General features: G+C 38.9%; 6 protein-coding genes and 1 long non-coding RNA gene across 8 annotated transcripts; 3 read left to right on the top strand and 4 right to left on the bottom strand.

The window, feature by feature from the left end:
* On the top strand, positions 1050–2007 carry LOC104775779. Its single transcript, XR_002037043.1, has 3 exons — positions 1050–1124; positions 1330–1414; positions 1829–2007. It is a non-coding gene; the product is annotated as an uncharacterized LOC104775779 (long non-coding RNA).
* On the top strand, positions 5453–8264 carry LOC104775778. 2 transcript variants are annotated; one of them, XM_010499703.2, is made up of 11 exons: positions 5453–5764; positions 5870–5921; positions 6011–6097; positions 6190–6300; positions 6390–6539; positions 6616–7106; positions 7197–7296; positions 7375–7434; positions 7522–7614; positions 7700–7819; positions 7901–8264. In XM_010499703.2, exons 1-11 carry the CDS (start codon positions 5733–5735, stop codon positions 8210–8212), a joined length of 1608 nt encoding a protein of 535 aa, XP_010498005.1. In that variant the 5' UTR covers positions 5453–5732; the 3' UTR covers positions 8213–8264. The 2 variants fall into 2 exon arrangements, with proteins under 2 accessions (XP_010498005.1, XP_010498003.1); XM_010499701.2 differs by having other exon boundaries at positions 5454–5764; positions 6184–6300.
* LOC104775777 (50S ribosomal protein L20-like) lies at positions 8317–9768 on the bottom strand. The gene is made up of 2 exons (XM_010499700.1): positions 9502–9768; positions 8317–8673 (listed from the first exon to the last, which is right to left on the bottom strand). The coding sequence occupies exons 1-2, from the start codon at positions 9685–9687 to the stop codon at positions 8479–8481; spliced, it is 381 nt and encodes a 126-aa protein (XP_010498002.1). The 5' UTR covers positions 9688–9768; the 3' UTR covers positions 8317–8478.
* LOC104775776 lies at positions 9996–10929 on the top strand. Its single transcript, XM_010499699.2, has 2 exons — positions 9996–10551; positions 10636–10929. The coding sequence occupies exons 1-2, from the start codon at positions 10078–10080 to the stop codon at positions 10792–10794; spliced, it is 633 nt and encodes a 210-aa protein (XP_010498001.1). The 5' UTR covers positions 9996–10077; the 3' UTR covers positions 10795–10929.
* LOC104775774 lies at positions 10984–15777 on the bottom strand. The gene is made up of 15 exons (XM_010499695.2): positions 15598–15777; positions 14365–14387; positions 13675–14278; positions 13318–13530; positions 13017–13221; positions 12854–12929; positions 12533–12668; positions 12342–12446; positions 12135–12215; positions 11944–12033; positions 11747–11812; positions 11623–11679; positions 11431–11508; positions 11275–11322; positions 10984–11195 (listed from the first exon to the last, which is right to left on the bottom strand). Exons 1-15 carry the CDS (start codon positions 15721–15723, stop codon positions 11124–11126), a joined length of 1980 nt encoding a protein of 659 aa, XP_010497997.2. The 5' UTR covers positions 15724–15777; the 3' UTR covers positions 10984–11123.
* Positions 14507–15683, bottom strand: LOC109124829. The gene is made up of 3 exons (XM_010499698.2): positions 15575–15683; positions 14885–15471; positions 14507–14740 (listed from the first exon to the last, which is right to left on the bottom strand). Exons 2-3 carry the CDS (start codon positions 15449–15451, stop codon positions 14522–14524), a joined length of 786 nt encoding a protein of 261 aa, XP_010498000.1. The 5' UTR covers positions 15452–15471; positions 15575–15683; the 3' UTR covers positions 14507–14521.
* LOC104775773 (histone acetyltransferase HAC12-like) lies at positions 16245–24307 on the bottom strand. Its single transcript, XM_010499692.2, is given in 18 exon segments — positions 16245–16976; positions 17158–17375; positions 17528–17920; positions 18034–18112; positions 18303–18442; positions 18561–18873; positions 18962–19104; positions 19196–19396; positions 19501–19629; positions 19797–20075; positions 20170–20466; positions 20622–21154; positions 21157–22189; positions 22295–22422; positions 22551–22943; positions 23029–23290; positions 23484–23598; positions 23914–24307. Coding segments are annotated over 18 exon segments (4998 nt in total). The 5' UTR covers positions 24141–24307; the 3' UTR covers positions 16245–16861.

The raw sequence follows: 24496 nt of genomic DNA, 5'->3' as shown, positions 1-24496 counted from the left end.
GAAGGTTCTATATTTGGAAGAAAATAATCTAATTTCGGAGGTAATAACTCAAACCACACAAATACTTTTCTTTTGGGTAGAAACTCATCTGAATTCTCTTAAATTTGTGGAAACTAGAAAAGTGTTAAACTAAGCTATAGGATACAAAAAGAATATATATTTCTATTGAATTAACCTTAATATATTTTTTGAATACTTTCAAAATAAAAAGGTGCAACAACAAAAGTGAAGAAAACGAACAGTATTAAAAATATACATATAAAGTTCTTTTTTCTGATTCCTGGTGCTGCCACCTCAGCTACTCTTTCTATTTAATAAGGCCAAATTTTATAAACTATCCATTAACCATTTTCTATTATTTTTTGCACCAAATTTTTTTGAAACCCCTAATTATTTGAGATTTCTAATATGAAACGTCAATTAGATTTTAGGTTGCTTTCTATGACTATATATATATATATATGTAGGATTTCGAGGGAGGTTCGACCTCACCTCCTTCATCACATTTAAAAACGAAACGTCCATTCTTCTACTTCCAATCGCTTCACATCCTATCTGAGGGTTTCACCCTTTCTTATTTCATTGTTTTCTCGGGTATGTGCAAGTTCCAGAGATGAAACTGGTCTCATGGACGTTAATTAGGATTAGGGCTTAAACGTTTCAAATCCTGGTGATAATGACATATTGTTCGGGGAAGTGCAACTCATTCCGGAATGTAAGTGTCTAACCAAAAAAAAACATCCACTCCGTATTTCTTTTGCTTCCTCCGATTGGTGATTCATTTTCTGATCTTTTTTTCCCAGATTTAAAAACCTTGACTGATGGTTTCAGTTTGGTTTATCAATCACTTACGTAGCCAAAAACGCCAGGTAGCTGCTCTTTCTTAAGAACTTATAATAAATTTTGTATTTGGAGAACTTATATTAAAGTTTAGTATTATCTTCGTTTGATATGGATATAGTCTGACGCATGTGGAATATGTCCAATCTATAATAACTTATGTTGCTTATCTAAACCTTTTTATATGTAGTAAATTTGTTGATTTCTTGCAGGTGAAAAGCTTTGGATGAGGAGAAAAATCCAGAGACCTACATACGAAGACTCCTCCAATTGCTAAATCATAGGTACGACTTACATTAGGAAGAGTGATTTTGTTGGGCTTTTCCTATGCCGATCAAACACTTTTTCCTTTGTTGGTCAAACCATTTTGTGTTTATTTAACTGTTCGTATGTACTCTTATTAATAATGTGCTTCATGGGGTTAAAATAATTGAACTACATATCATGATTTGATTATTTTCTGTACTTTTGTTTGCGTTTTTCATTTAGGAAGTTAAGAAAAAGAAACGTCACTGCGAAAGAGTTTGAAAGTTATAAATGCTAAGCTTCCACAACGTAACTGCCTCAAATTAAGGTTAGGCTAATAGACATTCTCTTATTCAATACTCTGATATAATTTGTAAGACTGTCATGGCAATTAAATACAAATCTGATCAGTTTTAAATTTTTATTTTCGTCAAAGGTATAGAACTTACACTTTTGTATATTAGATATTTTATAAACTTCCTGCTATTGCATGATTAGAACATATATACATACTACATTGAACATAGTATATCCTCACTATACATATTTCTCAAGAATCCCAAAATGGTTACTAATATATTCGTTGCAACTCTTGTGACGTTTTTGTTACAAATAAAAATTTGTGACCATTGTATTGCAACCATTCAAAAAACATCACAAATGCGTAACAATGTTTATATTGTGACTAAATAATTTTAATTGTGACTAAATATTTCGTCTTAATAAAATTATTTTCTTGTAGTGCTTGAAGATGCATTGACAGGAGGAAATACAACACCATGATGTCTATGCTGATGATGATCAATTCGTTTGTCACATAAAAAGACGAAGAATGTGAGGAGGTGGTGCGTTAGTGCAAGAGTGGAGAGAATGAAAGTGTTGTAAGTTTTGTTAGTAGTTTGGTCGGAAAAACCAGTTAAAGTAGAGCCAAAGTTATGTTTTCGCTTAGATTGTTGCACCTCCAATGCAAATAATGCAAATGGGTATGTATATGGGTGTGTATGTGTCCATAATCCATTGCATATAGTAAGTGGAAAAGCTTAAGTGATTGGCATGAATTCTGCCGCATAATCTTTTGTGTGCTCTACCAGTTCTAGATACAAAATCAAATCAACTTTTACTTTGATGGAAAATGATTGACAAGTAACAAACACGCTTAGCTATAAATTATCGCATGAAAACATGTATTACTGACTAATTGTTGTCATGAAGGATAGATAATAGCATTTCAGGCCGACAAATTATAGTTTTATTGTACAAAGTTAAGATTTCATACTTTAAAATTTCATCATAATGATTTATGTTACTTATACTTTTAATTCATTCACAGTACTATCCAAAGAAAATAAAACATGAATTTGCTGCCATTTCTTATCATGAAAAAAAATATCTTCACTCTGTATATAAGCTTATAAAGAATATTTTATTACTAACATCTAGAATGAATATAGACATCAAGATTAACAATTCAGAAACTCAACTAACTAATATCATTAACAAAAGTAAATGAAAATATTCAAACTACATTTGATATTGTTCAGAAAAAAAAATCTACAAAATAAAAAAGCTACAGAAAAATTTATTAACACTTTAGCATTGTCTTATATATTTTAAAAATTAATTCGTGTGTAACGCGGCATATCGTCCAGCCTATAAATAACAGTAGGAAAAAGTCTTAACCTAAAAATCAAACACAACTTGCAAAAAATGCTGCGAAACACACACTATTCCCTTGAAGAACTACCAAACGACATCCTCGGAGATATAATCTCTCAAGTTGCTAAGATTTCATGCACAACCGTGAGACATGTTATGCAAGCATCACCACATCTAGCCAAGGCAGCCCAAGATCACTGAGTCTACAAGAATATCAACCTAAGGTCCCTAGCGATGAATCCACTAGCAGCACTAACGAGATACCAAGACCTCATGGAAAAATGCATTACAAGTGGAAATGTTGAGGCTCACTATATCAAAGGGATCCAAGAGTATTTTCAAAAGAACAACACAAAAACAGGGCAGGAGCACTTGAAGAAGGCGGCAGAAAGTAGTTATGAGAATGGTATGTACCTTTACGGAATTGTGAAGTTGTGCAGGGGTGACGCAGCGGAAGGAAAAATTTGGCTCGACAAGCTAGGCTGGAAACAAAACAAAGCAAAGGGTGATCAATGCTGGAAATATATCAAAAAGGCGTTACACAGAGTCAATGTACAAAGCCTACAATGATACTACACTACATTGGCAGCAATCAGACCAACTATTTACTGCACCGTCAATGACATGGAAAATAGATGCGCACACTGCTACTACTACAAACAAATGCTCAAGTTTGTCTTTTTCATTTAGCTTAAGGAACAACAATATGGTTTACCAATGTTATCAACCTTAAATCAATTCCACAATTCGAAATAGAAATCTATGATTTTCTCCTTCTTAAACAATAGTGACACCTCCAAAAGAATTTAAACAAGAGAATCAAGGAACAAACCTGAAAGTATAGCAAGTAAACAAAAGATATATATAAAAAAAAAAAATTAAGTCCGCCGCTTACCATCACATCAAAATCAGAACATAGAAGATCAAAATATGTTGAAAAAACTTCCTACAATCCATCTCAAGAAAAAAGTCTTCAAGTATTACGACCAACATGACATAGATATATGCAAAGAGGTCTTTACCTTCAGGGACAACTACATCATAGAAAAACTCGGCTTAGAAAAACTGGGCTATACAAAATCAAAAAGAATAACTAAATCAAAGCAAGGCAACACAAGCAACACTTTCAGAGGATCAGGGAAACACAACTAGAAACCAATTAACATTATTTGGCAGCACTTCACAAAACCATCACCAAAGACAAAGAAGGTAAGAGATGTACACACCTTTAGTAATCGTAGAACTAAATTATATGAAAATGAAAACTGAGCCAACAAAAAACAACCTGGACTGTATAAACTAACAGCTAAGAAAATTAATTTTTTCCAAAACACAACTCACATTGAATCGAAATAATCACTCAAGAGGACAAACGGAAAAAAGTATAACTAAGAACACAAAAACAACTCACAACTTAATTAGGAAATCTAAGAAAGACAACACATTTTCATATAAAAAAATTTGAACACAAATTCACATTTACGTTTAACGAAATCAACAAGGAGATAACCAAATATCTCCTACAGATGCGAAGCGAGCAGGAAATCAACTAAATACACAAACCCAAAAAAAAAGATAATGGATATATGAAAGGAATGACTGAAAAAACGATTACGAGCATCAAAGAAATAGGTTCAATACTCATATTGTCCTCTAGATCGCAAACATTGCTCTTCTCCTATTCGTTCAGGAAAAAAAAAATGATTTTCAAAACTTTTAAAAAAATAAAAGCAACAAAAGTCTGATTAGCTAAAAATGACTGTAAATGTTTTAAATATTTTTAAAGTCTTAAAAGTATTTTTAAAGCCTAAGTTAATGGAGATATATTTAGGTTCGTTTTTTCATGAGGCTATAATATGAAAACCCACGCGCACCTATCGCGCGTTGAGCGCGTGCTACAAAAACCCGTGGACTAACCCTCGAAATTGGGCCTTTTTCGCATATTTTAGAAATTGAGAAGGCCGAGAGCGCGTGGTTTTGGGCCAGGTACTATTTTTTTTTTTGTTTCTTCCTTGAGCATTTATTTCCTGTACAAAAGAAAATGCATACGTTACTTTCGCATTTCGATCTCTTTTAACACACTGCATTTATTTGCATACACTTTCATAATAAAAATAGTTTTTTTTTTTGGTTTTGTTATTCTTATTTTCATTTATTTCCAAGCAGTTTTATAGGGCAAGTCCTTATAGAGAGGAGAGGATTGTCAACTACTACAATAATACTATTGGGACTTGCAGAATATTTATTTTGGCTCGACTTACTTTGGAAAAAAGAGTTTCCAAATCATACACTTTCACTATTAAACTGTAAACTTTATCTGTGTTATGGACTATAGTACATGTAGTGGGAATGTGCTTTCATGGAGATTCCTCAACTTTGCTACCATTCTTTCTTATATATTTTTTTTTAACTTTAATTGGTAAAACATTAATTGTTGCTCATTTATTTTATTTGGCTTTCAAGTCTTGAAGATCATCAATCATATCTTCTGATTTCTTTTGCAAAAAAAACCAAAAGCAATCTCCTTTTATATTCCAACTAACATAACGTGAAAACAAACAATCATACACACATCATTATCAAATTTTAAAAAATTTATAAAAAGCCTAAGAATAATGTAACTTTTATTAGATTTACTCGAATGGTTTAAAAGAGAAAAAAGTTTCTTGGAAGGTAAAGGTTCGAGCTTTAAAATTTACTCTGTTTTTTTGGGTAGAACAACTCGTGCAATGGGGGCTGTGATGAAAGTGACAAATAGCTAAATATTTCTCATGCATTTATTGAGTCTCCTCTTTGGACCCGATCCCATTCAACTCATCTTCACAGATGTCCCAAGCTCTCTCTCTTTCTCTCTCTCTCTCTCTTCTCTTCTGTTTCTTCTTTCCTGATCACCAGGTTCTTTGTCTGAATCTCATTTTGTTGAGTCATTTCATTATTAAGCGACTGGAGAGATCCAGACCAAGTTTAAAGCCAAATTCATCGATCATACAATGTCTGGAGACTCTCTGATCGCATCTAAACAGTAAAGTTTCATTCCTTTTTTTCCAGTTTCTTTTCTTGTCTGAATAAGTCTTTCTTCTTCCTCCTCTCTGTTTCTTCCTAATTCTATCATTGATGTGTTATGCAGAGCAAGTTCTTTGTCCAGATTCTCTCAGACCAAAGCCGTTAATCTCTCACAGGTTTAGTTTCCTTGAATCCAATGAAAGAGTTTCCATTAACTTGCTCCTCAAGATGTCAATTTCACTTTAAGCTTTCTCTCAAAATACAGCCAAAGAATGTTACTAAAGTGATCAACGGTCTTGATTCCCCCAAGAAAAGCAAGTTTCACCTTTACAGATTCGAACTCGAGCACGATGTGAGTTTCACTCACCTCTCTTTTAATCATGTCGAGAAATCTGTAAAAATTTGTAACAGCTCAGACTCTGTTACGGTCTGAAACAGGTGCAGCGATTAAGAGATCAATTGCAGAAGGAAACTGCACTACGCGCTCTATTGCTGAAGGCTTCTGATCAAAGCCATAAGATTGAGCTGTCTCACGCATCTTCTCTTCCACGTAGCGTATGTTTCTCCAACTTGTCTTAAGTTCTAAGCTTGGACGGTCATGGATAAAAGCTTGAACCTTGTGAATGTTCCTATAAAACCCGCAGGTTCAAGAACTTCTATCCAATATAGCAGCAATGGAAGCTACGGTCTCTAAGCTCGAACAAGAGATCATGTCTCTACATTTCTTGCTGATTCAAGAGCGAAACGAGAGAAAACTCGCCGAGCATAACCTCACGCATTCTCTATCTCCACCTGTATGTTAATTAAATTCTTCTGTATGTTTAATATTTGTCTCATGTGCCTGGCTCTGATTACAACATTGTTGCCCAGAATGCTATAGATTTGGTTAGACTTTCTGAAAAGAACGAAACATTACGCCGCAAGGAACACAAAGGACAACCTAGAAGCAAACTGGCAAAGTCCTTGCAGAGTTTTGATAATGCCAATGAACTATCCAAGGAGATGATTAGATGCATGAGAAACATATTTGTGTCTCTAGGAGAGACATCTGCAGGATCCAAATCCTCACAAGAGACTACCAGTTTTTCTTCTCGTGAGAACCCTACATCATCGTCATCAACATCGTGGTGGTCTCCTTCAGAACACTCACGGATCTCCAGGTGGGCACAGAGACCACGGATCGATATTCAGAAGAACTCAGATGTTTTAGCAACAGAGAGCAATGCATTTGATCCTTATAGAGTCCAAGGAAAGCTGAGCTGGGCTGACATAGGGAGTTACAGATCTGCAACTGAAGTGGCTTCAATGTCTGTTGAGGAGAAGAGGCTCGGATATGCTTCAGATGAGTTATGGAGATTCAGGTATTTACACAGTTTAAGCATCTTCTGAGATTCAGTTAAGGCCCTTGGAATTTGACAAACGCTAACTCTTATGTGGTATTTTTATTACAGGAACCTCGTCGAAAGACTTGCCAGAGTAAATCCAACAGAACTAAGCCACAACGAGAAGCTCGCCTTCTGGATCAACATATACAATGCCTTGATCATGCATGTAATAATGTCTTCCGAATTTTCGCTAAACTTCAGTTTGCAGATACAAAACTTACAATTTCCTGGTCGTCTGATTCAGGCATACTTAGCTTACGGCGTACCAAAAACCGACATAAAGCTCTTCTCCTTGATGCAAAAGGTTTGATCTCCAAACACAAAACTACCTTAACTTATTGGTTTGGTTCAAACAGGTTAAAATAAGTCTCTGATTTGGACGTTGTATCAGGCTGCTTATACAGTTGGTGGGCATTCATACAACGCAGCAACGATCGAATACATGACTCTAAAGATGAACCCTCCACTGCATCGACCTCAAATCGTACTAAACTCAGCTCAAACTTCTTTATTTTCTGAAACTTTTTCATTTTCTATTCTATATCTCTTACCAAAACCGGGATATTCAGGCTCTGCTTCTCTCCATTCTCAAGCTGAAAGTATCAGAAGCACAGAGACAAGCAGGGATAAGCACACCTGAACCTCTAGTGTCTTTCGCTCTCAGCTGTGGAATGCACTCATCTCCTACAGTAATCTTTCCACATCTATCTGCGTTTCAAATCAGAATTTTTGAATCCACATAGCAAATTTCTCACAGAAATCACTTGCAGGTGAGAATATACTCAGCCGAGAACGTAGCCGAAGAACTTGAAGAAGCTCAGAAAGATTATATCCAGGCGTCAGTGGGAGTGAGCCCCAGGGGGAAGTTGATTGTGCCTCACATGCTTCACTGCTTCGCCAAGAAATTTGTCGATGACTGCAAGGTTTCTCTGTGGATTTCACGTCATTTGCCTCCTCGCCAAGCCGCATTTGTTGAGCAATGCATTCACCGGCGACAACGGTGGGGTTTTCTGGGTTCATCTAGTAGCAAATGCGGTGTAGTTCCCTTTGATTCACGGTTCCGGTATTTGTTTCTTCCATAACAGGGCATTTATGCGCAATGACGTGATTATAGCAAATACTGTTCCGATCCTAGGGTTTAGGTCTATAACTATTTAGGTGAATTAATCTTCTTTTCTCAAAGTAATAAACAAACCAGTGTATTTAGATTTGCTAAACGAAATAAGATGACGAAATACATTTTCTCAAATTGCAAAAGTATAGTAGTATCACCGGGGTACATGTTATTCTGACAAATTACTAAATATTATGTGTCCTTAAGGAGGAGATGAAACTAACTTGGTCCTAACTAGGCATTGATGGATGAAATGTCTACTTTCCGAGATGCTTGGACCACGTTCTTGTTTCCAGGGAAAGACTTGCGGGAAACGTCCACAAGTGCTTTGAAGCTGTAAGGTTCGTGCATAGATAACTCAGAGAGGACTTTCCTGTTCAGCTGGATGTTCTCCTTCATCAGTCCATGGATGAAGTTACCGTAGTTCACCTGTTTCAGGTTTTAGATGTTAGGATTCCAATGAAATATGTCAATCCATGTTTTTCACAAGAAACAGAGTATTAATCTACATATAATAGCATAGATTTGAAAGAGCATTAAACAATGGAACCAAGACTACAAGTGAACAGGAGTCATCAAAAATGTGTTGCAAATCTAAAACCAAGTAACTAAGTTAGAAAAATATGTTACTCTACTTGTATTAGGAATTAATTACAGTTTCGATTAGTTGGAAACAATATTACCAACACGAAATGATACTTGCATAGTTACAGGGTAAGACATTCACATCCTAAAATCTCCATTTGGATAGCATCTCATACATTTGAAAACTCCAAAATTGATCTTCATAAGCATAATATCTCAGAATTTCGAAAACACCAAAATTGATCAAAGATAAGATACAAGCAGTATAAAATGCCCTTCGTTCAACATTTCAGCAAGTTCAATCTCTATCAATATGTGGATGCAAGCACAGAGATCCATTGCATAATAAAATTATCGAGGATATAGCAACATAAACAATCAAACTACAACTTTTGACATAGACGAAGACAGTAAAGCAATTAGGTATAAGTTATACCGTATAACAAAAGCAATTATTTCAACAACTCCGGCGAAATTAAGCACCCCAATTGAACAAACAAAACCCTAAATCGCTAGGATTCGATTACGGACCTAAAAGCTGCCATCAATATCTCAGAAATGTCATTTCTAAACTAAATCATAATTTATCGAATAAAGGCATTATAGCAGTGACGCGAAGCAATCAGGCAAAAACCTAATATCAATTTGTGGGATGAAAAAGGAAAGACGTACACCGTGTTGACGAGAACCGGCGTTGATGCGCTCGATCCAGAGACCTCTCATCTCACGTTTCTTGTTACGCCTATCTCTGTAAGAGTACTGAAGAGCTTTCTCTACTCTCTCCCTAGCAATTCTTATGCAGTTCTTCGCTCTTCCCCTGAAACCTTTCGCTAGCTTGAAGATCTCCTTCTTGTTCATCTTTCTCCTCTCTTCTTATTCCTCCCTTCTCTCACTACTGTGTAACTCCAGTTCCTTGGTCTAACGCCGCCTCTGTGTTTTCCCCATTTTGTTTTCATTTCCGGGTCGATCGAGTCGGGTCGGGTCTGAGATAAATCCGGTAACAATCAAAACCCATTCTCCGTCTGATGGGCCTTTGTTATTTGATACCACAAACTAAATAGAGCCCATTAACCATCCAGTAACGCATAACAGAAGACACGTGTTGCCACGTCATGAAGAGACATTAACACAAACAAAAAACAAAACCAGAATGATAGGTTTAAAGTGGCTTTGCTCTGTTCCGTCACACACAAAAACCCAAAAAAAAAAAGTGAGAAAAAGACTTTTTGAACTGTCAAGTACAACAAAATGGATAATCATCGCCAAATCTCCGCCACGAAATCCGACGGCGTAGAAGCTTCGGACGGTGTGGGGCAGGGGAAGCTATACTCTCCAGACCACGCGATCAAAATCGCTACAAAACGCGACGAAAACGTGGACCAGGGTAACCTCTACTCTCCTGACCACGCGATCAAAATCTCAGAGAAGCCTAACCCGAACAACCCTGTGGAATCATCAGATTCAGAAGAGGGAGATAAGCAGAGGAAGACGACGATGGTGTTGGGGCTGAAGAGTCTTGCATCGGTTAAAGATAGAGTTTTAGAGAAACTAGCCGCTGCTTCGGTTCCGTCGGAGTCGCTGGAAAACACTAAGCAGTTTTTGGAAGGTGTGATCAAGGATTTCGCCGGAGCGGCTCAGGGGATGACGAAAGACGCTTTGCACCGGATTAAAACCAATCTCACTGTTATTCTCCCCTCTGTTTCTCCTGATGTCACCGGAAAGGTTTGGTTTTAAAACTTTTTAGTTTGACGGCAAAACAATTTGGGAATAATTTTTGTCTTGAGTTATGTTAACGACTCTGAGCAGATTGTGGACGATGCTGAGAAGGAAGCCATTAAAGGAGAGGAAGACGATGAGAGAAAGACAAAAGAAAGCTCCGGAGACGAAGTCGCTGACAAGTTGCCGTACGTGTCTCCGACGTCTTCGTTCTTCGGCTCTCTCACCAAACCTTTCTCGAAGCTCTGATGAGTTTTTGGGTCTTACGCGTACAAGTTATTCTAAGATGAATAAGGAAAAAACCTGAGATTTCATGTTTATTGCTCATTTTATAGTGTGAGTTTTGTGTAATACAGAATAGAGTTTCACAGTTTTGTTGTCTTATGTTCTAGGCCTTATATTTTTCTTTGTTTCAGCACACAAATTTAGAGTTGAATATAAGAAATCAATGTTAATGGACATAAAGAGACCAAAGAGATTCTTGTCTGTACAAGTTATACAGGTACGTATGTATATATGTATGTAATGCGTACTTGTGATGAATACATCAGACAAAATGGAATCAATGATTCTCCGTTTCATGTGTTCTTCTCAAGTACAGATAGAGCCGGCGTCAGATAGTTGTTCGCCTTGTCTGGCAAATGAGCCACCTGCGAGAGACAGAGAGAAACTCTTATCAGATGGTATGATGATGAAGATGTGACTTATATAGCAAGTGAGAACTCTTACCAGCTCATAGAGCTCTAATCCTTGCTCCGCAACGTATTCATGGCAAACCTGCAAAAACCAATAGAAGAATGTGAGAGATCCAAGTTGTGATTTCTTCTTTATAGGTCCAAGATTGGATCTTTCTCAGTTGTTTCTTTCTTATGAACTGCCACTCACATCAAAGCTTTTATTTCTGGCGGTTGAATCATGCAGTGCCTTGACACATATATCAGCCACATCCGCACAACTAATGCCCTGAAATTGAAACAGAGTTGGGCATTTTTCAGGTTATAAGTTAGCTCGGGCCAGAGAATCTTTTGTGGTATGCAAGCATATGACTTGAGTTTCTGTTTCATGATTGAAAATAACCTGAGAAATTCTGTTTCCTTGATCAAATATCAGAGCTCGCTGGCCGCCTGGTTCCTCCTGTATCAGAAAAAGTTGTTAGTAAAGGCATCTTTATACACATTGGTGGGAACTCAAAGAACAGTACCTTCAAGGGACCAGGACGAATGATGGTGTATCCAAGGCCTGATCTTCTCAAAGAATCTTCACCAGCCTGACAAATTTAGAAGTCAACAAGAGAGAGGGAGATGTGAAAACATGCAACTTACTGGCACAAAGCCCTGAGAATCCGTAGCGTCAAGATTCAATAGTTTAGTGTGTGTGTTTCAGACAAAATAGACTTACCCTCTTAGCTTTGAGGACTTGCTCCCTTCTGTTGGGTTCTACTCCCGAACCAGTACACGATACTAGAATAAAGTCGGTTTCTTGACCTGCCTGCAGACAAAAATGTGGAAAGTTGAGATCTATACATTTCCTGTTTTTTCGTTCTCTCGGTGATGATCTTCAGCAAGTATAAATTAAGTTGGAGTACTTACAGGTAAAGCTTTTATGTACTCGAATACAAGGCTAAAACTTCTCAAATCTTGTTGCGTACCAGCAAGTCCGTCAGCAGGTCTCTGGAAGAGGAAAAAACCCAAACAGATTGCTAAACTCAGACACAAAGTAATGAAAGTTTTTGGTTAATGATTTAACAAATCAAGCGCCAGAAACAACTGCTCAAGTATTGAAAAGAGTAAGCAAACCTGTCTTTTAGGCTCAAAACGTATTGTCAATGTGTGAACGAGAAACGGATCGAGCGGTGGATCTTCTGGGTTAACCGGACGAAGAGCTGAAAATGGCACTCTTACCTGCCCAAGGAACCAAAAGATTTAGCCAGATAAATAGCTGAAAAGGGGTCAGATTTAATTAGCAAGACCGGTGGTGCTTTTCATACCCGACAAAATCCTGCTTTGGTATTGATCCTAGCGAAATACTGTTTGCTCTGAGACATATCTGATGTTGGACCAGCTTCAAGGATTACAACATAGGATCTTCCGTTCCCACCAACTGAAAGAACTAAGCCTTCATACCTATTGATATAGAAGCATAAGCACAAAAAGGAAGCTAAGGCTCTAGTTGGGTTTCAGACGGTGTTATAACCTTCATTAATACTACTTGCAAGTTATCCCCCATTCCCTAAGTTTCTATGATCGAATCATTTCACAGAACAAGCTGGGAGTAAGGATGGTTGACACATTTTGAAACCAGACTTTACCTGTCAAGAGTGGCACCCAGTGGAAGTGAAAGTTTCTTCGACAACTCAACATATCCTCCACGGGTGAAAACATAACCTGCATTTAAAAAACCACTATACCTTAAAATTCACATCAAAAGTAAAAAGTTTCACAATGGGATATTCTCAGAAGATAAGAGTGTACCTGAAAATTCGGCTCTCTCAGTTTCGGTGAACTCGAACTTAGCATTCATTCCACCATCATATTTACTAGCAGTTGTGTCCTGAAAGTAACTTCCTTGACGAATTTCCCAACCCTCAAGTGCCTCGGCCGACTTGAACTTAGCAATTAAAAGCTTGCTTTTGCTGCTTTTACCCGCTCTTAGTTGCGCTAGTCTGTTATTGTAATCCTGCATAATACACAAAACCAGTACACAGGAATGACTACTCTGTGCTCAACAAAAACAAGAAACCGAATCGACCACGTGGACAAACTTAGTTTATACCTGAAAAGCCTTGGTGAGGTTATAAACACCCAAATGATCAACCCGGGTAAGGTCAGCAGTAATAGTAGACCGAGCTGTGGCGCAGTAGATGATCTTGTTGCAGCTTTCAACTGCGGATTTGAGCGTTGACGGTTCGCCCACATCTCCAACAACAATATCCACTGATCTTGGCAGCATACTCATCACTTCCTCATCTTGTTTCCTCACCAGTGCCTAAACACAACAACCTCAATATTTAAAAACTCTTAAAAGCAATTGCATATAAGTGTATCCACCAAATACTTGTAGTATTATATGAATATTGAGACTTGTGACCATTATTATTATACAAGGGAATCAGTAATGTAATCGAACAACCTTAACGGTGTAGCCACGGAGCAAGAGTTTACGGACGACGATACGGCCGATTCGACTAGTAGCTCCGACGACTAAAACGGTGACGTTTTGAGCGCCAGGAACAACGAACTCACACATAGGTCCTTCTCTAATGAGAAGACTATCAAGAGTCTCCTGCTCATCGGGTCGGGTCGTCCTCGACATCTGACCTAATCCAGAGAATTTACGCCACACCTCATCGAAGATCTGCCGCGATCGCCGTCCTAATCCCACAGGGTTCACATCGTCCAGCTTCAGTGACGGCGGTGACTGAGGCGAAGGCGGAGCTGCTGGTGCTGCGTCGAGTTTCTTCGCCGCAGTCTCTTCGCTTTCCTTAATGGTTGTGGTACCGGGTCGGGTCTTGGACTTCTTTTTGTCGGAGGGGGGAGATGGGGACGGAGAAGAAGACTGAGCCCTAGGGATTACGATTTGGGAGCGATCATGGAATCTGTGAAGTCTGGTGTTGATGCTGAAACTGTTACCAAAATTGGAACTTAGAAACCTCGCATCAGTCGCCGCCATGTTACTGCCAACAATACTACCCACCATTGTTTTGTAATACTCTGCTTCTGCAACCAAAACAGAGCTGAAGTTTTTATAAAAATTATATATGTCAAAACAAATGAAAAAAATTGTGTAAAGTAGTTTGGATAAATTGTTGTAAAGGCATACACTTGTTGTGTTATGTGATAAATCTTTTTGAATGCTAGACTGTCATTGAGAAGACTCTCCTTGGTAGAAACTGGAAACGGATAACGNGTACACAGGAATGACTACTCTGTGCTCAACAAAAACAAGAAACCGAATCGACCACGTGGACAAACTTAGTTTATACCTGAAAAGCCTTGGTGAGGTTATAAACACCCAAATGATCAACCCGGGTAAGGTCAGCAGTAATAGTAGACCGAGCTGTGGCGCAGTAGATGATCTTGTTGCAGCTTTCAACTGCGGATTTGAGCGTTGACGGTTCGCCCACATCTCCAACAACAATATCCACTGATCTTGGCAGCATACTCATCACTTCCTCATCTTGTTTCCTCACCAGTGCCTAAACACAACAACCTCAATATTTAAAAACTCTTAAAAGCAATTGCATATAAGTGTATCCACCAAATACTTGTAGTATTATATGAATATTGAGACTTGTGACCATTATTATTATACAAGGGAATCAGTAATGTAATCGAACAACCTTAACGGTGTAGCCACGGAGCAAGAGTTTACGGACGACGATACGGCCGATTCGACTAGTAGCTCCGACGACTAAAACGGTGACGTTTTGAGCGCCAGGAACAACGAACTCACACATAGGTCCTTCTCTAATGAGAAGACTATCAAGAGTCTCCTGCTCATCGGGTCGGGTCGTCCTCGACATCTGACCTAATCCAGAGAATTTACGCCACACCTCATCGAAGATCTGCCGCGATCGCCGTCCTAACCCCACAGGGTTCACATCGTCCAGCTTCAGTGACGGCGGTGACTGAGGCGAAGGCGGAGCTGCTGGTGCTGCGTCGAGTTTCTTCGCCGCAGTCTCTTCGCTTTCCTTAATGGTTGTGGTACCGGGTCGGGTCTTGGACTTCTTTTTGTCGGAGGGGGGAGATGGGGACGGAGAAGAAGACTGAGCCCTAGGGATTACGATTTGGGAGCGATCATGGAATCTGTGAAGTCTGGTGTTGATGCTGAAACTGTTACCAAAATTGGAACTTAGAAACCTCGCATCAGTCGCCGCCATGTTACTGCCAACAATACTACCCACCATTGTTTTGTAATACTCTGCTTCTGCAACCAAAACAGAGCTGAAGTTTTTATAAAAATTATATATGTCAAAACAAATGAAAAAAATTGTGTAAAGTAGTTTGGATAAATTGTTGTAAAGGCATACACTTGTTGTGTTATGTGATAAATCTTTTTGAATGCTAGACTGTCATTGAGAAGACTCTCCTTGGTAGAAACTGGAAACGGATAACGAAAGTGAGACTTTTCAAGTGTTTTTGTCGTTTGAGAAATGGTTGGATCGGAAGATTTTGACATATCAGAAATAAAAGAAGAAGGTGAAGAAGAAGAGAGAGAGAGAGAGAGAGGAATAAGGAGAGAAGATGACCACAGAATCTGGTTTGTGAGTTTTGGACAGTGATATCACTTCTGAGCCAATTAACTTGCCACGTACATTCTCGCCTTTCCTCTTCTTTTCTTTTTTATTTTTATTTCTTCGTTACAAAAACAAATGGGTGAATTGGCTGTATAACCAAAATCAGTAATATAATTAAGAATATAACACTATATTTGAAGAAATTAACCATAGAACTAATCAACTAAAGATTAGATTACATAAAAGAGTATCGTATTCGTATCGTATATGACAAGTTGACAACACAAGAGTTAAACAAACTGTTTATATAGTAGCAACAGTAGAATATGAAGCAAATTATGCATATTATAAATTAGATCTAACAATTGCATTACACAACTTTAGAATATGTAGCAGCAGGTCGTGATAACGTTTACCTTATTAAACCAAAAGCCTAATCCAATTAACGAACGATGCGAAAATATTAATACAGGTTCACCCAAAAATGTAAGAGATGCATCCTTAGATACTCTCTTCAACTTACTTGGCTAGCAAGTTAATATGTCACTATGTATATATATTACATTCCCCCACCAAAGTTATAAAGGCATTTTACAAAATGTACCAGGCTCCAAAAAACTGGAAGAAGAAGAAGGCAGTAAGACACAGAGTGTATGTATATATAATCAAACTATCACACACCAGATCAAGCCACTGAACTGCATCCAAGAGTCTATCGAATCTGATTTCTTCCTTTTCGCGACCTGACCCAGATCCTAAGTTAGCATCTACCAAGATTCTTCTGCTTCAGTGGCACTTAAAGCTGAAAAACTCTTCAAAATCACGCAAGCGCTTCCCCCCTCAGTCAATCATCATCATAATCACTCCATGATTTGTGTCTGTTAAATATGAATCCATCTAAATTAAACCGTTGTAGGGTTTGTTTCCTGTCTTCTTACGTGCCTTCACTAGCAGGTGTTATTCACTTCTCCTTCGTCTTCTTCAAGTGGAGCTCAGAAACAAAATCTTCTTAACCTTGGGAAGAAGATTACATTTCCACTTCTGCTTAGATCCTAAATTGATTTAGTATATACAAATTAATCAACCAGAGGTTCCAGCGACTTCTGCAGCTCTCTGTCTCATCATCTCCATGACGGCAGCTCTACGCCGTGAATCCGATTGCTGTTGTAATCTTCTCAAATGTTCCTTTAGGTCCCTGAAAAGAGAGATTTACAATGATCAATACAAATCTTACAGAACATTAGTTTTGTAAAGCTTTGCCATATGCTATGCCCGGTTCTAATATCCAAAAATGACTCGAGTGAAGAAAAAGATTGACTTTTAATTTTACGTTTTTACTTGTCTTAAGAGACAGGGATAGAAGTTAAAGAGTTTACCCGCATCGAGGTACGTCACAACTGGATTCCTTGCAGGCCCGAGCGTGGAGTTGCAAGAGATACCACATTTTCTTGCATACAACACAACCTCCTGAGGCACGTATTTTGCAACGGAGACCATGTCGAAATAGCCCCTTCACTTTGCGGCAATTGGGATATTGGCAAAGTGAAGAACGGCATTGCGACGCATGCACCAGAAGATCGAGCATTTTCCTGAGCTGCATATTTTAGATAAATGAATACTTTAGCAATTCAGAGACATTTTGGAGCCATATGACTAAACCAAGCCCATCTATTTCTTAAAATAAAAGAAGCCTAAATCAAGTGAATAAGAGGCAGCTTTTCAAAAAGAAACTGAATATTACAATACCTGCAAGACACGCAATTGCCTAGCTTCTTTATTCTGAGCGTTTTGATCAGCTAGTGATGGATGATTAGTTAACTTGTGAGGATGATTAACGCCACCCTCTTTATTGTAACACGCATTGCAGACATCATAGTCTGGGCAAACTTCACAGCGCCAGCCTTGACCACTTTCAATATCGAGGTGGCATGCGTTACATGTTGTCACAAAGGCAGGAGCAGTTGGATTATGCAGATGATAAAGCACCATCATGGAAGAATGCTTTGCCCGCCTCAGTGTATCATACTGATAATGGTTCCCTTGACAAAGACTCAGAAATGCTTGCCTCGTATCGAAAAATTCACTTTCAAGTATCTCATCTCTGTCCTTAGTGTCTGCAGGAATATCGCCAATCTCAACCTACAGTATCAAGACCACTATCTTGTGAGATACAACAAAATACAGAAACGCATGAGCTTAAATGACAGACCCTCTTCTCAATTCCTGACCCAAAAGAAACCAATGCAACTTACAGGATACAGTTTATGTTTATCTTTGTGATTAACAGGATGCCTTTCTCTGTCTTCTCGTTTCTGTTCAGCCTCATAGCACCTGAAAAAGTAGAACAACGTTTTCTAGATTGCAGTACTCTACCAGGATTAAGCACACATACGTTTACCAATAAGTCTCTTTCATGAAGATAATTACCACAGCTTCCAAGTTGTACAAACCAAGTCACAACAACAAAAAAACCAAAAAGAGAGAAAAAGCTAACCAGCAAACGAAAAAGGACAATTCTTACCCATCGCATAACTGGAAATCTTTGCACTGGCTGCAAACCCAACGGTTTCCTGTAACCATCAGTGTACAGCAATGCGTGCAACAATGCTGCAAGTGAACCATGATAAAATCCTCCTTCATTGGGTGAATGGTCTCACCAAGCTAAAAAACATAGAGATATAATATTAGCAAAAACCAAAAACAGAAAAACTAAACAAAAGAATCGTATTACGAAAGCTGATATACAGAGAAGGGAAGGGGCATGGAAAGAAACGACTACTTTATGCATTAGCAGCAGATCTTTGGACGCATTCCCAGAGAAATCTGACTGGCCAGATGCTTTAAGAGCTCTTTTTGTAATGGGTTTCTTGAGTATTCCTTTCTTATTTCCCTTTCTACCATCATCATCTTGACTCATTTGGTATATGATATCCTCTGCTGCACCTGGCCAGTAGTCACCATCGAAGTACGGGAGCCTAGCTGCTGTAACCTTAGCTCTACATTCACCAGTTTGCAAGAAAAAATGGTCATATAGATTTGTAGTTTCCGCAACAATCCCTTCCTTTGCAGCTTTTCTCAACATTGCTAAGTACCTGTGTCGACCATGAGCAATTGGAGGATGTTAAGGGATTTTCCTAGGAAAATTTGATGAAGAAAATGACCAAAGACAATTGGTCTGACCATTCTCGTAGTTTATCAGACTTGGGCGTTTTCTGAATTTCTGGATGGCAATATAGGATATAGTCCTCACCCTTCAGTGGTGGACAAGCCCATATGTAGCAGCTCGTGAAACCACGCAATTTGCAGTATTCCAGGTAACCAATCTGAAAAAAAAATCATCAATGTATATTCTTGTCTCTTGAATCCTCCATGTAATGTAGAAGACCACACAAATCTTGGTTGAAAAAGACTTACAAGAATTTCGTGGTAAACAAAAGTGCGCAAAGCCTCTCCATTAGCAGATTTAATATCAGGTCTAAAGTACTTCACGGAATCCAAATATGAGAGATAAACACGGCGTTGATTAGGAGATGAACATTCGGATCCAAATTCTTGGACATACATCCCAAACAAGCATACTTCTACACCTTCTATCTTCTGGAACAACAGAACCACCTGACAGAAAAATGTGGAGCGCGAAATGTATTATTTCAAGAGAGGAACTCAGAAAATGTGGACATGAAGCAAATACGATGATGGTGTGTGTCGATCATTCATACCTTGGATTTGTATGGAAATTCTGTCGGAAAATTATCCTCCCGAAAAATTTCGAGAAATCGAGATTTGACTTCCAGCTTCTTGTCAACAGATGAAACAACTCTAACCACAAGGGATTCAGCAGTAGGAATCTGTCAGTGTCAGTTAAAAAAAAAAACGATGAGTGACCAACCAGTACGCTTCAATCTAAATTCTAATGTTTCCAGTGAAGTAGCACTTCAGAAAACCATAAAAGATAGGACTCGAATGAAAAATCATATGAGACTTTAAACCTTCTACATGTATTCCGCCAGTTTACCTCATCATAACCTGTTCCTTGAACCCTAGCTCTCGCATTCCTTTCCTGCTTCAGCCTTTTAAATAACCGCTCCTCTATATGGTCACTGAGAATTGTTCTTGGCAGGTCTTTCCCTCCGAGAACAGCACTATGAGGTAAAGGCTTTCTCTCATTTTGCTCCACCTCAACTATATAGCAATAGGGACAGGTGTACTCAGCTTGCCCTCCGTCATTCCTCCTCCCATTAAAAAGAGCACATATCTGATGCTGCCAGGCCTCACATTTATCACACTGGACCCACTGCAAATAACATGGAACACAATAGACAAACTCAGAAAAACCTATAAAACCGGAGGCAAATGACAATACAACTCTACTGAGTGGATAATCTTACCCATTCTTCAGTCTCTTCATCATTTTTCTTTTTCTCAAGTCTTGCCTTCTGTATCGAAGTCCCTTCAGCGAGAATAGTGTCTCCTCGGGATTCATTATAACAGGGAATACAAAAGTAATGACGAGTTTCACCACCTCCAACAGTATAGTACATCGCATTTCTCTTGATACGAGCACCACAAGGAGTACAATAAATAGGTGGTGGCTCAAATGTAAGCTTCTCCACCGCACATAACTGGCAGGAATTCTCACTCATCGAATTCTCCATTGCCTGATTCTTTTCTGCTTTGGCTTTACTCTGCAGACACATGGAAGTTAAATGATGAGGTATTCATCAGTGATCACGTAGCTAGAAATTCATCTTTAAACCAATACGACAAAGAGTAAACACATATAGTATATATGAATAAAACTTGCTTCTCTGTAAATTTTTTCGGAAAAAAATTTGCAAACCTGGCCAACCCACTGACGAAGACCACGAATATGTTCTCTCACTTGTTCGGGAGTGAACAATTCAGTTAAGGAAACACCTTTTATCTTTGGTTTTCCAGATTTCGATGCAGGTTCAGAAGTGTCCACCAGATCTTCTTCCTTCGGCTCAGGCTTTTTCTCCATTTTGATGTTTTCTTGTTTTGGCGAGTCACCATGTTTACCTAGCTCACTGACAAGCCTAGGTTTGGGAACATTATCAACAACTTCATTTTTCACTTCTTTAATGCCGAATCCTGTTTGAACAGAAACATCAGGAATTTCTGCTTTCACTTCCACTGTCTCTGACTTCAATGGCTTATGATCCTTTCTTTCGGCATCCTGAGGTAAATCTGCCTCTGTAGTAGAAACAATGGTGCGTTTACAATTTTCAGTCTCAGGGACCACAGGTTGAAAAGATTGCTCCACCTTCACTCGCTTTGTTGAAGGTTGCAAATTATCTAAAGTATCAGCACAACGAGGGGCACCAGAAACCGTTCCAGCATTAGCGTGTAATGATCATTTGATACTACAGATCTATTCACTGAACTCAATGCACTGCTATCACTTTTTAAACGGGCCAGGGCTTGCACATTAGCTTGTTGCTGATAGGTCTTCACAGGCACACAGACCGGGCACCGAGGATCCTTGCAGGTTTTATAGTGGCCAATCAATCCCTTTGTGTGACGACAACGGGGATACGGACACTGTGTATCAGAACAATTGTCCATGTGACTCCATAGTTTCTGAACAGTTACACAATTTCGATCTTGGCACTTCCCTCCTGGCGGTTTGCAACTCCGTGCATGACGTAGAAACAGGAGCCATCTCTGTTGATTTCGGAACTTGGGATCGTGACTTATTTTTCCATATGTACATGTAGTACCGACAGAATTTTGCATATTATGGGATTCTGATATACTAGAAGTATGATTTTGACCAATAACAGACCCTCCAGTCAAATTATTAGGTTGAGCTTCATCAGATCCGGTAATTATTTGGTGGAAATCCTGCTGAATGTGCTTTTCACTTGAGATAGCATTAGACATTTGCGTGTGTTCCTGAGACTGGGAAGGCCACTGACCTCGTGGGTTGGATTCTGATTTTACTCCAACAGCAAGATTGCTAAAACTGTTGATAGAATCAGTACCTATATTCTGAGGGTGAAGCATTTGCTGAATCTGTTGGCTATTTTGAGGGAGTGATGTGCATATATCACTCTGACTTTTGACTGGGAGAGGCTGAGCGTCTGCATGACAGTCTTCTCCAGACTTCTGATATTGATTCTGGAGCTGAGAAAGCTGGAATCGTTCAGATGCTTGGGAGTGCATAGCTTGATTCTGGTTCTCCATTCCAGGCTCATGTTTCACATTTGTAATCATGTCAGAGTCCACCTGAGCTTTCCCCAAGCCATCATTACTTATTAATCTATGTTGCTGCAGGGTCTGCTGCTTCAATTTCCTATGATTGATAAATTGCTGCTGCTGCTGTTGAATCTGATTTGGTTGTTGCTGGGATCGATTAGGCGGCTGCTGAAACTGTTGTTGACGTGACTGCAGATAATGAGAAAAGAAGATTGAAATTTCGAATACTCAAAGTGATAAGTGTTTAATTTGTCTGCATTGTTGCATGCATAGTGAGGTTGACTGATTGCTCACCAGAGAAGAGTTAACTCTGGACACCGACTGGAAACTTGCTGGATTGATATTTTGAGCATTTGTCATCGTCCCAACCGATGTTATAGCTCCATGGAAGGGGTCAGGATTTGTTGTGCTATAACCTTCCCCTGAAATATGAAACACGCTTTCAGTATTCTGAGTGGTATGTACTAGTCATTCACAATCGCCAAACTACAATGACAATACATGAGAAATATGATAATCAGGACAGAAAAAAAAAAAAGTGACAAGTTACCCTGCTGTAGTTTTTTGGACGCATTGGTGTAAGATGAACCTGAGTCTACACTTTTTTCGTTCACTCCAACAGTACCATTTACAGAGCTATTGGCCACCCCAGACGGCTTTGGTTGTATGTCAGGTCTAAGGCCAGCAGCCATTTGGTTGGACAACGTGTGACTATTTTGCCCACCTGTATGCTGCCTTTGTTGCTGCTGCTGCTGCTGCGACTGAGGTATCATTGTGGGCTCAGCAGAAAATCCACCTCCGTTGTTATTAGTAGCACTGTTCACAAACCCGGGTGTCGGAATCATCTGGCTAGTACTTCTTTGAGAACCCATGGAAGCCATTTTCCCTCCAGAACCAAGAGAAAAGTTTCTCGAAGAATGCTGGAATCCATTAGACATATTACCTACAAACAAGTTTCAAGGTGTCAGAGAAACGTGAGATAAAAAAATATCCAGGAGAAATATCTACGATCACATTAATAAAAGAACCTCTATGCACCCCACCAGCAATTAGAGGGCTTCCAGTGTTCACGGCTGTGCTTGTGATGTTGGTGTTGCCAGCTACTGTAGCATCAACAGAGGATGTAACCATCGAATTAGGATTACCCGCAGTGTGTGATAATCCTGGAGTAGGTATCATCGTTCCAACCGAAGAAGAATTAGCATGTCGCTGACTGTAGTTATTTACAGGTCTGCCTTTTATTAGGCTTGTAATCCGAAGTTCAAGGGTTGACCGGTTCATGTAATCATCCTGAAAGTGCCACAAATGAAAAGAAAGAATTTAAGTAAGGACACGAGTCAACAAGCTGGATATAGAGGCAACATGTCAAAAAAGTATCAGCCAATCTAGTTAGAATTCCCCACTCCCCAGTAAACCAAACCCTAAAATGCTACGTACCAATCAATTATTTTTCCTTAAGGCAGACAGAAATATTTTGGTATACCTTTGTGGTAGCCATCCTAAAAAGCCCGTCTTCTATACGTTTAGCAACATCAATATACTTTGCCCTTGATGCAGCATCAGTTGGAGATGGTTGCCGTTGCTGTAACATGGTAAATCTGGAAAGAACGGAAGATCAAGAAGGATCAGTTAGAAATAGTCCCCTATGCAATAACCATAAAGAAATCTCAAGAAGCAGAACACAAAAATCTCCGGTTCTTAAGAAATGAAGCAGATATGCCATAATGCAACCAAAGCAGTAATATGTTTGTATCATTCCCAGCCCACATTGAGATAACATTAACGTAATCAATAATACAGTGGCAACTAACAGACAAGGAGTGCAAGATGAATGAAACAAATCCACAACTCATAGACATGCTAAAGTGGGAGGATACAAAAAAAAAAAATGTAGCTGAAAACTGAAGGCTTACACAAGAGTTTGCATGTATTGTCGAAGTTTCTGAACCTCATGATCCATGGCACCATTGATGTTTCGTGAAGGCCCTACTACACCAGTACTAGCACCGGGAGCAGTAACAACACCAGTAGCAGCACCAGTGGCACCAACCAAATTCTGCTGCATTTGAGAGTTGCCATTATTGTGGGGCATAGTCCCTTGGTTCGGAACCTGTCCCGACATGTGAGCCTGAACATTCATGTTATCTCTTAAATTTGCGTCGCCTTCTCCTAAAACTTCTTGCAACTAGCACTAACAGACACTGCATAACTCTTGTGTCCCAGAGAATCCAGATGATCGAAAGTTCATCTCCTGCTCTTAAAATTATTCTTCAGATGATCTCTTAACACCTAACACCGTGAAAATGTCCTGAAAAAAAAAAAAAAAAACTCTTACTCTTGTTAAAACTCAAGTGACATGACTATATCTCAATTTAATTGAACTAGAAATCAATTAGACTAATGATCAAAGCAACAAAATTGTAAGAATTACGAAAGCAGATAACTAAAGAAGCAATAAGCACAAGTGTATCCAAAAACATATGAATTAAATTATAA

This window comes from Camelina sativa, chromosome 3 (genome assembly GCF_000633955.1).
Source record: "Camelina sativa cultivar DH55 chromosome 3, Cs, whole genome shotgun sequence".
Lineage (NCBI taxonomy): Eukaryota > Viridiplantae > Streptophyta > Magnoliopsida > Brassicales > Brassicaceae > Camelina > Camelina sativa.
This window is presented reverse-complemented; position numbering and strand designations above follow the sequence as displayed.

Bases quoted from the DNA above. Each gene is read 5' to 3' on its own strand.
- LOC104775776 (XM_010499699.2), top strand. From the start codon at position 10,078: ATGGATAATCATCGCCAAATCTCCGCCACGAAATCCGACGGCGTAGAA. The intron at 10,552-10,635 runs GTTTGGTTTTAA...GACTCTGAGCAG, and splicing joins CTCCTGATGTCACCGGAAAG to ATTGTGGACGATGCTGAGAA.
- LOC104775777 (XM_010499700.1), bottom strand. From the start codon at position 9,687: ATGAACAAGAAGGAGATCTTCAAGCTAGCGAAAGGTTTCAGGGGAAGA. The intron at 8,674-9,501 runs GTACGTCTTTCC...AACCTGAAACAG, and splicing joins CCGGTTCTCGTCAACACGGT to GTGAACTACGGTAACTTCAT.
- LOC109124829 (XM_010499698.2), bottom strand. From the start codon at position 15,451: ATGGTGGGTAGTATTGTTGGCAGTAACATGGCGGCGACTGATGCGAGG. The intron at 14,741-14,884 runs GTTGTTCGATTA...TGTTGTGTTTAG, and splicing joins TCCGTGGCTACACCGTTAAG to GCACTGGTGAGGAAACAAGA.
- LOC104775774 (XM_010499695.2), bottom strand. From the start codon at position 15,723: ATGTCAAAATCTTCCGATCCAACCATTTCTCAAACGACAAAAACACTT. The intron at 13,531-13,674 runs GTTGTTCGATTA...TGTTGTGTTTAG, and splicing joins TCCGTGGCTACACCGTTAAG to GCACTGGTGAGGAAACAAGA. The intron at 12,447-12,532 runs GTATGAAAAGCA...TTCCTTGGGCAG, and splicing joins CCAAAGCAGGATTTTGTCGG to GTAAGAGTGCCATTTTCAGC.
- LOC104775778 (XM_010499701.2), top strand. From the start codon at position 5,733: ATGTCTGGAGACTCTCTGATCGCATCTAAACA. The intron at 5,765-5,869 runs GTAAAGTTTCAT...TGTGTTATGCAG, and splicing joins TCTCTGATCGCATCTAAACA to AGCAAGTTCTTTGTCCAGAT. The intron at 7,435-7,521 runs GTTTGATCTCCA...ACGTTGTATCAG, and splicing joins TCTTCTCCTTGATGCAAAAG to GCTGCTTATACAGTTGGTGG.